General features: G+C 45.6%; 1 protein-coding gene across 2 annotated transcripts; it reads left to right on the top strand.

Annotated features, from left to right (window-relative positions):
- Positions 1 to 1,617: 1,617 nt before the first annotated feature.
- On the top strand, positions 1,618 to 10,884 carry ZNF436 (zinc finger protein 436). Of its 2 annotated transcripts, XM_035019529.1 has the most exons (4): positions 2,215 to 2,405; positions 3,704 to 3,796; positions 4,578 to 4,704; positions 7,135 to 10,884. In XM_035019529.1, exons 2-4 carry the CDS (start codon positions 3,764 to 3,766, stop codon positions 8,385 to 8,387), a joined length of 1,413 nt encoding a protein of 470 aa, XP_034875420.1. In that variant the 5' UTR covers positions 2,215 to 2,405; positions 3,704 to 3,763; the 3' UTR covers positions 8,388 to 10,884. The 2 variants fall into 2 exon arrangements, with proteins under 2 accessions (XP_034875421.1, XP_034875420.1); XM_035019530.1 differs by lacking the exon at positions 3,704 to 3,796 and having other exon boundaries at positions 1,618 to 2,405.
- Positions 10,885 to 12,646: the final 1,762 nt, after the last annotated feature.

Here is a 12,646-nt window from a genome sequence, read left to right on the forward strand (position 1 = left end):
GGGCATAGTGGTCTTTGTCAATAAGAAACAAGCCTAAAGGGCGCCTGGGTGGCTCAGTTGGTTAAGCGACTGCCTTCGGCTCAGGTCATGATCCTGGAGTCCCGGGATCGAGTCCCGCATCGGGCTCCCTGCTCAGTGGGGAGTCTGCTTCTCCCCCTGACCCTCCCCACTCTCATGCTCTCTCTATCTCATTCTCTCTCTCAAATAAATAAATAAAATCTTTAAAAAAAAAAGAAAAAGAAACAAGCCTAAGGACACAGAAAGGGCATCTTTGATCAAATTGGTCAGTGGATCTGACACAATGTATAACCCCATTCGGAGATAATGTCAAAAGCCTAACTTGGAGACCCCGGCCCAGTGGTTCTGCTGGCCCCTTTCCATGATGAGGGGCTCCGCTGCCCCCTGTGTACCCAGTAGGTGCTCATTGTTTGCTGAATGATGGGAACACGTGCAGCTTTCCAAGTTAATTATTGAAAATTCACATACAATAAGTATTCCTGAGAAACAATGAAGTCCTGAACAATGGGGCAGGAAGCCACCTCCTTCTCCAGTGACCCCCCAACCCTCAGAGTCCCGCTGAAGGCTGCAGCAGGAAGCCCCTCACCCACCGTCTTTCCTCCCCTACTTCCCCAAGGGCACCAAAGGCAGTCGGGCTTTCCCGTTGCTGTCAGCCTCTCTTCTCCTCCACCCTCTTGAGGGTCCCAGGTGAACAGAGAGAAAAGCACATACCCACAGAAGGAGGCCAGCAGCCTGCCCCCAGGCAGGCCTGAGGAATAAAAGAAACACTGGGAGGATAAAGAAGGACTTAAAGCACTGAAGCAAGGGGGAGAAAGGCTTAAAGAAGTTTACAAAGCAATCTGTCAGAGAAGGGATGAAAAGGGAGCCCCGCTGGGCTGAGAGGCTCGGGCGCTCAACTCACCTTAGATCCAATTAGAAATGCGCAATTACTCCACCGAAGTCTGAACTGACCTCCCTCCTCCTTGTCCCAGAAGTTTCCCTGAGCGTGAGGCCTCAACTTGCTGGGTTCTGGCAGCCTCACATACCTCTGCTCTACTGGGCTCAATCTACCAATTTGCTTGAATCCACCCACTGGCCCAACTTCCAAGTCCCTCTGGATTTCCAGCAGAAACACTATGTGAGGTGAAGGTCACCAGCAGATTCTCACAGCTCTTGGGCCACTCTGACTTCCCAGATTTTATGAGCCAGGGTAAATATCCACAGGCCTTTCTGGAAGTCTCCCCTGCCACCAAAGGCAGGATTAATAATAATACCAGCTGTCATGTGAGTGTTCACTCTGTGTGGAGTGCTTTATGTCACCTCACTTAGTGCTCACCACCACCTGAGGTATGATTGCCCTGTTTTACGGAAAGGGAAATGGGCCTGGAGAGATTGAATGACTATCTGGATTCCAACTCAGGTCTGTCTGACCTTGATACCCCACATTCTTCCCACTATGGACACTGCCTCTCGGGGACCCTCTACAATTCCTTCCCCCCCTTTTTTTGTGGTGCCCAAATAAATTTCAGATGGGGTAGGATGGTACAATTCTGAGCTATCTAAAGAATTCCTAGCCTCACAGCTGGGGGTGAGAAGAGGAGTGGGAGTGGGGGAGTCCGCCTCATGGCTGGGTAGGGTCCTAGTTCTTTTTAGACACTTGAGTAATTTAACCATAAATAACTGGGCACTGGGAACAGGACACTCACTAATAAAAGCATAGCCTGGAGTCATGTTGGGGGTGAAGGGGGGAGAAATTCAAGTCACTCAGTGGGTGGATGTATCTGCAAAACAAAAGAAAAGCCCCTTTCCCAGCCCAGGCAGAGAAGTCTCCTGTAAAGTTAGAGACAACAGGCTTCTGGGCACGTAGCCAAGGTTCTGGGGATATTTATAACTTGAAGAGGGTGGGAGTCCCTAATAAGCTGCTATATTCTTTTTCCATCACTTCCCTCTCCAAGGCTACAGCGAGCTCAGAGCTCTTCCCCACGCAGAATGCCTGCTTACCCTAATGCTCCGCTGCCATTGTCTAGTTTTCTCATCCTGGCTGGGGAAAGGGAAGGCTTCAAGTCCTTCCGTTCGGAAGAACTCCAGCTGAATGCAGCTTAGCTGCTGCTGGTGTTTCTTGGCTAGCTGCTGTGGTCTCAGAGATCTGCCTATGAGTCTGTGGTTTCCCTGAGCTGCCTGAGAGTCTGGGAGTCTTTGGGATCTGCCTACGGATCTTTGGGCTCTGCCTGCAAGTCTACGGATTTGAAATCTGCCTACGGGGCTGAGATATCCGGGATCTGCCAGTGATCTCCAGAATCTTCCCAAACACCCAAAGTCTCAGAGAACTCTGCCTGCGGATTTGGAATCTGTTTGAGGCCTCTCAGATCTTGGAGCCGACGATCTAGTGGATTTTTGCGGGTCAAGAGGTAAGTCTGTTCTTTTCCAGGCTGGGTTTTTCGGCTTCCCACCTTCAGCCGGTCAGGGACTGCTAGCATCCTGATGGTCTCCCCGGCTTAGGCACCCAGAGCCCCGAGAGCCCATCCGTACAGGAAACCGTCAGAAATCCTTTTAGGAGACAAGCTCTCAGGGATGATAAGGACGACTCTTCTCAGCCCTGAAGCTTGACTCGCTCCTCCTTAGGCGCCCTGTCCCCCACCCTCCCTTCTGTATTCCCTCAGGGTTTTCGCTTCCCCTCCACTGGGCGCAACTCAACCCGCCCCTCAAGGGGCGCCCTCTTTAGAAGGATAAGGTTAGATTCCCCTATAGGGTTAATAGCGATGGGGCCGGGACGCCCCCTGGCCAAGCCGCGGACTGCACTAGCCAGCGCACGGGCGGCGCGGGGCTTTGTGGGAGTTGTAGTCTGAGTGGCCGGGTGAGGGTGCCGCAGGCACTGCTGGGAGACGTAGTGCGTGGGCGGAGCTCAAAGTTACAGCGCGGCCGCTGAGTGCCCCCTGGGGAGTGGGCGGCAGCAGCTTTCCTCTCAGGCCCCGGCTGTCAAATGAGGGCTAATCCCAGAAGAACCCAACACAGGCCAGCGCCTAAATTAGGCCCGACGTGGAAGTGAAGGCCCGACTCAAGATAAGCTTCTAAGGTCGTGAGGAGATGCAGGGCAACCTCTCTGGCTTAAGCGGGCTGCGGTCTCCGAGAGAAGAAAGCGGAAGATACTACGCCCTGGCTAGGAGGCCGTGCTTCTTTCTTCACCCTTTTGTTCTTTTCCCTCCTTGGTTTTTGGCCTCTGACTGGCCTTTGTACGCCAGAATGGAACTCCAACTCCCGGCAGGCCACCGGGGCAGGCGCAGGCGTGATAGAGGTGCTCAGCCACGCTACAGGAGGCGGGCCTAGTGTTCGGCATCTAGTTGGCAGAGCGTTTTGCGAGCTTTGCTCGCTGGTTGGTTCAGGTAGCTGCCGGAAAGGTCCAGCCTCGAGATGGGAGAGCGGAGGCGTTCTGTGGGCTGGGCTGAGAGCCTCCTCCCCGAGACAGCATCGACTTGACCCCCGGCCCCGGAGGGCCCGAGCCAGGGGGCTGTCTTAGTAAATTCCTGCAGTGCCTCCGCCCTACGGTGGCGGAGACACAGAGGGCGGGTCGCGCTCGAGGGTCAGGGAGGAGAGTGACCCGGCCCGGGTCCAGGGCCCTCCCCACCCGCCTGGCGGCCAGAACTCCAGCCCTGGGGAGTGGGCAGGGCCTGTTTTCTGTGCCTCACGCCCTGCTTTTCGCCTCCTTTAGCGCTGTCTGCTAGCTGCTTTTCCTGCTCTATCTTCTGGGAGGTGAATCCTTGAGTCCGTGATGGCAGCCACCCTGCTCATGGCTGGGTCCCAGGTAAGCCAGGGGTGGCTTCTCGGACCCTGCCTCTGCCTATCCACCTTGTCCCGGCGTTTCTTTGCTCTGCAAATCCCTGTTGGAAATTCCCTGGGATTAGTAATTAGCTCGCTTCGGTGTCCTGCCTCCAGGAACCTCAGTACCAGGCCATTGATAGCCACAAGCATTTATTGAACACCAGCTGTATGCCTTTAAATCCTGGGGAGACAAAAGATGGATGAAACGGGCCCTCCCCGCCTGCTCACAATCTGTAGGGAGACGGACGCATCCGGTTAACCGTGATACAACGTGATAACAGCTTTATTTGTCGCAGGAACAAAGTGCCGTGGTGTGGGAACCAAGAAGTGGGAGTGATTAATTCTCGAGAGTCCGAGGGAGGAGTGGGCTAGGGGCCACTGAAGAACAGTTGGTACTGGAACAGGGCCTTAAAGAATTGTAAGATTTCACTGGTCTGAGAAAGAGATTCCATGAAAAGAGGAACATTGTGAGTAAAGGTATGGAGTGATGTAGGTGTTGTATGTGTTCTGAGAAGACATACAGAAGATAAAGTTCTGGAGTGGGCAGGGGTGTCTGGCCATGGAACCAGAGCAGTCAGCTGGTAAATGGCTCCCTTCTCTACCACATCTCTTTTTTTGCCTGCTTATTTCTTCTCTCGACTCTCCAGATCAGGGTTAATTCCTTTTACCTTCTCAACAATTCTAGCCATGTCTCTAATTTCAAGAAGAAAAACTGGTACTAACCTCCGGATACCAAGTAATGAGGAAGCATTGTGTGATTTCAGGCACCTGTGACATTTGAAGATATGGCCATGTACCTCACTCGGGAAGAATGGAGACCTCTGGACCCTACACAAAGGGACCTTTACAGGGATGTTATGCAGGAGAATTACGGAAACGTTGTCTCATTAGGTAAGTGAGGATTCTCTCTCTTTCTTTACCCCCACATTTTCAAGACTCTCAAAAATGGCTTAACTCTTTCAACGCAACCTAGTTGTTGGATTTTTAAAAGCATTTAATTGGCTTTTGGCTTGAGTTGAGTCCTCAGGCAAATCTTTGAGCGTAGGAACATCAAGGTCATATTGTCTAAAAAGAAAAACTGTTTCTGCCCATTTTAGAAACATTCAGATTTCTTGTGCCCTGAGTCATCTACCATTCTCCAGCCTGTTTGTACAGATCACTGACCAAACAGGTCTGACATAATGGTGCGTGCCAGGATGTAAATGCCCCTGTAAATGGTGGTTTTACTGGAAGATGAGGGGGGTTCTGACCCAGGTTCATGGGAGGGCAAAAAGCCGCATTTTTCTGTTTGTTTTGGCTTCAGAGCCCTGGCTTGGCCTGAGGTCCTTTATTTATCTGGAGCAGGTACTTGTCTAGAGGTGTTTCAGAGTCGATCGTAGGTTTTGAGTGTGTCAAATGTTGTTCAGGAGAATCATGAACTAAATGAGATCACAGATGCTATTAAGAAGGGAAGCTAATTTTTTTGATCGTCTGCAAACCTGTCTTCTCTTAGCTATCCTTTGGTCTGGATGTAACTATAATAAACAGTATATTCTTGAGCTGAACAGTCTTTTGACTCACTTCATCCTCTGGTAAGACTTGACAGAAGTTAGTAACTGTGTATGGTTCACTAGGTCATCTGCCACTCATTAGGACTAATTCTTTTTTGGAAATCTTTATTTCTGTAGCCTTTTCCAGAACAAAAGGCAACTATGAGGGGTTTCCTTTTAAACTTGGGCTCCTCCTGATGTTCCAAGATTCTTGGATCTTTCCTTTAGAAAAGTAACTAGAAATGAAGTTATTTACCTAGATGTATTGCAGTCTCTAATCCCAGTATTCCACTCAATCCAGCAAAAGCAGGAAGTGAGAATCTTAAAGAAATGTACATTTATATGGCTATGGTCCAGCCCAAGGAGCACTTGTTAGAAGGATGGAAGCATGGAAGAACACACACACACACACACACACAAGTTCCTTTCCCAAGTAAATTTGGGACTGGGTTAATAATATTTACGAGGTTTCTTTACCTCAGACTTCAGAACCTTTAATGTGTTAAATGTCATGTGAATTCTAAGAAGATGTTGGATGCACCATTTACCAAATGAATTTATTCATGGACCCTTTTCTCCCAGCATACCTAGTAACTTTTTGTTGAAGAGTATGCTGAGAATACAACTTGGAAAATACAGTGTCTGGTAGAAAGTTTCTTGTAGAAAGTGGTTGTATATTTTCATTTTCATTTGAAGACTGTATTTAGTTAATGTCAGGTATGTTCTGAGCCTGGCATTGTTTTTGCATCCTCCAACCTTCCCTCCTCTATTCATATTAAAAGGCCACTGGAAAGTAACAAGTAACGTTTGGCAGTCACCTTTCCTGTCAACTAAGACATGATATAGCTAGACAAAAATTTGTTTTTTTCATAATAACCCAGTAGATTCTTAGTAACTAGTATATAATGGTAATAATGAAGACTTGAAAAGTTAAGAACATAATATGCAACACAATCACACATAAAATATCTAGATCCTTGGCTTTTAGAGATTCTAAAATAGAGTCTTGTATACTTTCTGTTTCTGGCTCTTTTCTTTCAAAACACCAGGAATATATACAATTTTCATAAAGAACTATAAACTGTAGTGGTACAGAGCACGAACTATTATCAGACAGACCTGGATTTAAATCTCGGCTCCACCATTTTCTACTCTGAGCCTGCACAAGTCACTTCTCTGGGTCTTTTTTTTTTTTTTTTTTTTTTAAGATTTTATTTATGGGGCGCCTGGGTGGTTCAGTCGTTAAGCGTCTGCCTTTGGCTCAGGTCATGATCCCAGGGTCCTGGGATCAAGCCCCGCATCGGGCTCCCTGCTCAGCGGGAAGCCTGCTTCTCCCTCTCCCACTCCCCCTGCTTGTGTTCCCTCTCGCTGTGTCTCTCTCTGTCAAATAAATAAATAAAATCTTAAAAAATAAAAATAAAGATTTTATTTATTTATTTGTCAGAGAGAGTGCGTGATCAAGCAGGGGAAGCAGCAGGCAGAGGGAGAAGCAGGCTCCCCGCTGAGCAAGGATCCTGATGTGGGACTTGATCCCAGAACCCTGGGATCATGATCTGAGCTAAAGGCAGACATTTAACTGACTGACCCACCCAGGTGTCCCACTTCTCTGGGTCTTGGATTTAAATCATTTAAATCATTCATAGAATGATTCATAGAAATCATCATAATGCCCGAGTTTCGGGGTGGTTGAGGTGATTCGGGTAAAGAACTTAGCACAATGCCTGGTACACAGTAGATAAATTTTTTTTGTGTATTTGCCAGTATTATTATTATTATTTACCCTTTATTACAGATTTTGAGATTAGGAGTGAGAACGAGGTGAATCCAAAGCAAGAGATTAGTGAAGATGTAGAATTTGGGACTGCCTCTGAAAGACCTGTTGAGAATACTGAGGAAAATCCTGAAAATGAAGAGGCCTTTGAAAGCGGGGATAGACCAGAAAGACAGTGGGGAGATTTAACAGCAGAAGAATGGGTAAGCTATCCTCTTCAACAAGTCACTGATCTGCTTGTTCACAAGGAAGTCCACACAGGCATCCGATACCATATATGCTCTCATTGTGGAAAGGCCTTCAGTCAGATCTCAGACCTTAATCGACATCAGAAAACCCACACTGGAGACAGACCCTATAAGTGTTATGAATGTGGAAAGGGCTTCAGTCGAAGCTCACACCTTATTCAGCATCAAAGAACACACACTGGGGAAAGGCCCTATGACTGTAATGAGTGCGGGAAAAGTTTTGGAAGAAGCTCTCACCTCATTCAGCACCAGACAATCCACACTGGAGAAAAGCCCCACAAATGTAACGAGTGTGGGAAAAGTTTCTGCCGGCTGTCTCACCTAATCCAGCACCAAAGGACACACAGTGGAGAAAAGCCCTATGAGTGTGAGGAGTGTGGGAAAAGCTTCAGCCGGAGCTCTCACCTAGCTCAGCACCAGAGGACCCACACAGGTGAGAAGCCTTATGAGTGTAATGAATGTGGACGAGGCTTCAGTGAGAGATCTGATCTCATCAAACACTATCGAGTCCATACGGGGGAGAGGCCCTACAAGTGTGATGAGTGTGGGAAGAATTTCAGTCAGAATTCTGACCTGGTGCGCCATCGCAGAGCCCACACAGGAGAAAAGCCGTACCACTGTAATGAATGTGGGGAGAATTTCAGCCGCATCTCGCATTTGGTTCAGCACCAGAGAACCCACACCGGGGAAAAGCCATACGAATGTAATGCTTGTGGGAAAAGCTTCAGCCGGAGCTCTCATCTCATCACACACCAGAAAATTCACACTGGAGAGAAGCCCTATGAGTGCAACGAGTGTTGGCGAAGCTTTGGTGAAAGGTCAGATCTAATTAAACACCAGAGAACCCACACAGGAGAGAAGCCCTATGAGTGTGTACAGTGTGGAAAAGGTTTCACTCAGAGCTCCAACCTCATCACACATCAAAGAGTTCATACGGGAGAGAAGCCTTATGAATGTACCGAATGTGAGAAGAGTTTCAGCCGGAGCTCAGCTCTTATTAAACATAAGAGAGTTCACACTGACTAAGTCCTGTAATTACAAGAAATGATTCATTTGAAGGTACAATTTTATTTGATATCAAAGAGCTCTCTGAAGACTGAGCTTCTTTTACCATACTGAATTTCTTTGTGGGCCATGGTTTAAAACATCAAAGAAGATAAGCCATTTGCAGTTCTGACCCACAACTCTGGGAATGTTATCCCCTCCTCGAAAGTAGTGATTTTTATTCATTTGATATTAATGAAGTACTTCATCAAAATCAGCCCCACAAATAACTGGGAATCAGAAGACCAGGGGATAAATGCTGGTAAATACTCAGGCCTGGAAATGGAGTAAATCTTTAAAACTTATTTCTCTCATCCTTGGCCCAAAGAACTATGCTAGGGGAAATGTTGGACTGTAATAGGGTGGTCACAGCTGCTTCGGAAAAAGACAACCAGAGACTGCCTGAATTGCCACACCTATTCACTCTCCATAGTAGTTGGGCACACACATCTTCCCCTTCAAAAGGCTTTTTCCTTGAGCTGCTCATGCATTTATATCTTTCCATCTTTCTGAGAGCAGGATTCTGCACAATGAAGGCAATGATCAAAACTTTTTTCCTCATTGTTTCTAATTTAACTTTATTAAAGCTTGCATCTTTGCAAAAGCTAACTGAAGATACAGATTGAAGGGAAAAATGAGACACAGGTTTGGGGACCAAGGACTTATCAGTGGTAGTGACTTTAGCAAGAGATGCCCACTGTTGTTACTGCCATTAATCAAAATGTATTCATTTTCTTTGGGGATCATTGTAGGGAAAATATCTTCAAGGAAAGCTAGGACCATACTGATGGTGGATTGTAAGAAGCAAGTGGGATTGACCACTTCAGGGAAGGAAACACAATTCCTCTGCAAGAAACACCACCGGTCCTTTCTGTGTTCTTCCCCCTCTACCCTTTAAGATCAATTCTCTGTATACTGCTAAATGTAGAATTTGATAAGGGCCACATCCCAGTGTTTATCTTGGCTTGCATAAGGGCATGTGTAATGTACAGTAAAACGTGTATTCCTGTAATTTTTCAGTAGCAGAAACTGAATTCACACAGAATTAGCATGTTCTTGGGTGATGTTGATCATGTGACAGAACTACAGACAACTCCAATGTGAGAAATGTCCTTTTGTTTTCATTTTTTTCTAAGGAAAATATTTAAACTCTAGTGCTCTAGTGTGCACTCTCCTGTAAGATCTTTGTACAGAACTAAGCACTTGTTTATGTGTATCAGTCAATTATGGGAGATAATGACTGGACAGAGAGGGTGATTGTCCTGTTCTCAGACTGAATTGTCTTCTCTTTGGGCTAGTCACAAGGAATTAATAAACCTAGATAGGAATGTATTTCCATCCTCTCAGTCTACAGATACATGTGGTTAAAATGAGAGTTGACCCAATTTAAGCCTGTTAGTGTCAGTTCTCCTTATCCCAGCCCACCATAGGAATTAAGAAATACCCCAGATGTTGATGCTTACCCAGGTATTTGGGGGTGGCAGTGTGAGGGGGCTAGAGTAAGGAATATATATTTTTGAGCGTGCCCCCACGTTCTTTCTACTGTGCTTTATTGTGAGTGTTGTAACATTTGAAAAATACTTCTGCCATAGCTCTTTGGGACTTGGTGTGTTAAAGGAGCCAGTGGTTTCTCGGGTAATCTACTAAAATGAGTCATTAGGACCCACAGCTGTGTGGGACTGCATCCTTTGCAGCGACACAGCCTTGAAAGTAACAAAATGAAACACCACTCAGTCAAGGAGGTCTCTTTATTATGTTGCCACTCCTATTGAAATACAAACTTGGGCAGGGAGCATGTTTGGTGTTCTATACAAAATCTAGCCGACTGTGGGTATTCATATTTTAATTGTTGAATGACTTAACATGTTCTTGATGACTAAACTCGAATATGTCTTTTCCTGTATCAGTGTTGCTAATGGTTTTAATGAATATCAGAGTTCTCCTGTTCTTTCTGTGGGCCACAATGGGCATCAGCTTTGGAGTGGCCACAGAAGACAGCATCCTCACAACCCAAGTGTGTATCACTCCTTTTTTCTTCCCTACCCTCCTGCTCCACCCCAACCTGCTGCTGCCTTTGGCTTCTTAGAGGTGAGTGGCTCAAGAGGCTTCTAAGTGCCCCAGCCATCTCTCCACACGCATACACTCCAGCTGGGAAGTTAAAAGGGCAAGGGCCAGACCAGCTGTTGCCTCTCTTTTTCCTAATTGCTGCCCATCTGCTGTGTTGAGCTTTGTGTAGAACCTGTGCATCAGACTCTCCTTGCTAACGCTTTTTGCATGTCTTCTGCTCCCAGGTCTCTGGCTGCTTCTGCACATACCCTGAACACTTTGTGCCTGTTTTCTATGGTTGTGGAGAGTGAGTGAACAATAAGTGTGTAGAGCAGTTTTTTGTATGGTATTGGTCACAGTTATGCTAGTGTCTATCTACATCTGTAGTCTAACAATATTCTATAATTAAAAGTATAATTTTTAAAAATCAAAACACTGAGAATTATTTTAGTAATCCAGCACCGATTCTTAAAATGGCATTTCATCAGATTCATTAAAATGGGGCACGATTTTAATGCATTTACATTAAATGCATTTGTACAGATGTTCTTGTGGAAATTTGGGAGTACATTGTTTTCACACATAGGTGAGCCCTCTGGATATTGCCATATTTGGGGAAGATGCAAAAATCTGGGTAGTTTCCTATGAAGATTGGGCTGGTGGCAAAACAGCATGGAAATATTTGGTTATGAGTGCCTCATTAGCTTTGGAGAAGGAAAAAACAAACACATCCAAAAGCAGAAATGAGAGGAGGCCTTGTTGCTTTAAGGAGATATTTTGGGGTATCTGTTGAGAACGCTAAAACAATTTCTACTGAACCAGTATTGGGATCCCAGAACAGATACCTCTTAGAAACAGTCAAAGGCTCTCTATTCATGACAGAGTTAGAGTTTGCCTAAGGCAGTGATTATGTATTACTAGGGTGTGGCCACAATTTTCAAATTACTTACAAGCAATTTTGTCTTAAGAAACCTTTCTTTAAAGGGAGAGCCAGTCTAGGCAGAGGGAGGGAGTAGAAGTGCTTTAAATTGGGGAAAAATACAAATATGGAAGAAAAGTTGTAACCCTATAGACAAAACTTGGAAAAGAGATTTTATCAAAAAATTTTTAAAATTCTATTTTTCCCTCTACATGTACAACTATTTTTATTCCTGGAAGGAAAAGTTAAAGGAAAACGTGGGCTCACCTGGAGCCTCCGCTCTAAAGGTATTTGATATGTTAATACTTTGCCATTATTATAATGGAACAGATTTCCTTCTGTGTGATCTGTTCTCTAAGAGGCTAGTTTAGGGCTTTGCTTCCAGGCCACTAGGATACCGATGAATGCACTGAAATGATAATTTGTTAAGTGGTTCCCTACTGTTTGAAAAGTTGGTATTATTTGAAAAGGAGTTCCTATGCCCTGGGAGAAATGGACTTTTTGAAGCATTGGTTAGATACCCATCTCTACGGTATCGTGGGCTAGCGCTTATCTATGGGAGACTTGAAGATAAAAGGTCATTAGTGAAAAACAACTGAGAAGTGAAACTTAATAGAAGAAAATTACCTTGTCTTGACCTAAAATTGTTTCATAGTTAATCCCATTTTTAAATCTGTTTTCCTAAATGTTTCATGTTCAAAGTTTGTATCATTTTCAGCTCCTCCGGTTTTGTTTTTCCTTCTGGGAGAGATTGAGACTGATAACCTCAAAATCTCACTTTGAGTTTCACGACAGCCCCTGCACCTAGCTGGCATGTAGACACCTCCATTTGGAAATTACCCAGGCACCTTAAAATCAAACCCCAAACTGACCTTACTGCTTTCTTTCGCCACCTCCCAGCTGCTTCTCCTGTATTTTTCTTTCTTTCTCTCTTTCTTTTTTTTTTTTCTTTCTTTCTTTCTCTTTCTCTTTCTTTCTTTCCTTTCTTTCTTTTAGATTTATCCATTTTAGAGAGAGAGGGCATGCATGGGGAGGGAGGGGCAGAGAGAGGGAGAAACTCTTCTAGCAGATTCCCTGCTGAGCAGGGAGCGGGGACATGAGGCTCGATCTCACCTTGAGATCACAACCTGAGCCGAAACTAAGAGTAGAATGCTTAACTGACTGAACCACCCAGGCACCCCTCCTGTATTTCTTAACTCAGTCACTGCCTAGTTATCCAAGCTAGAAACGTGCTTATCATACTCACCAGCTCCTGCTCCTTTTGGCATCCTCCCCA

The sequence above is a fragment of the Mirounga leonina genome, unplaced genomic scaffold (genome assembly GCF_011800145.1).
Source record: "Mirounga leonina isolate KUSES-001 unplaced genomic scaffold, KU_Mleo_1.0 Mir_173, whole genome shotgun sequence".
NCBI lineage: Eukaryota > Metazoa > Chordata > Mammalia > Carnivora > Phocidae > Mirounga > Mirounga leonina.

What these genes read in the sequence shown, in the direction of transcription:
- ZNF436 (XM_035019529.1), top strand. Translation starts at nt 3,764, where the DNA reads ATGGCAGCCACCCTGCTCATGGCTGGGTCCCAG. An exon ending in TGCTCATGGCTGGGTCCCAG is followed by an intron (nt 3,797 to 4,577) that starts GTAAGCCAGGGG and finishes GTGTGATTTCAG; the next exon opens with GCACCTGTGACATTTGAAGA. An exon ending in CGGAAACGTTGTCTCATTAG is followed by an intron (nt 4,705 to 7,134) that starts GTAAGTGAGGAT and finishes CCTTTATTACAG; the next exon opens with ATTTTGAGATTAGGAGTGAG.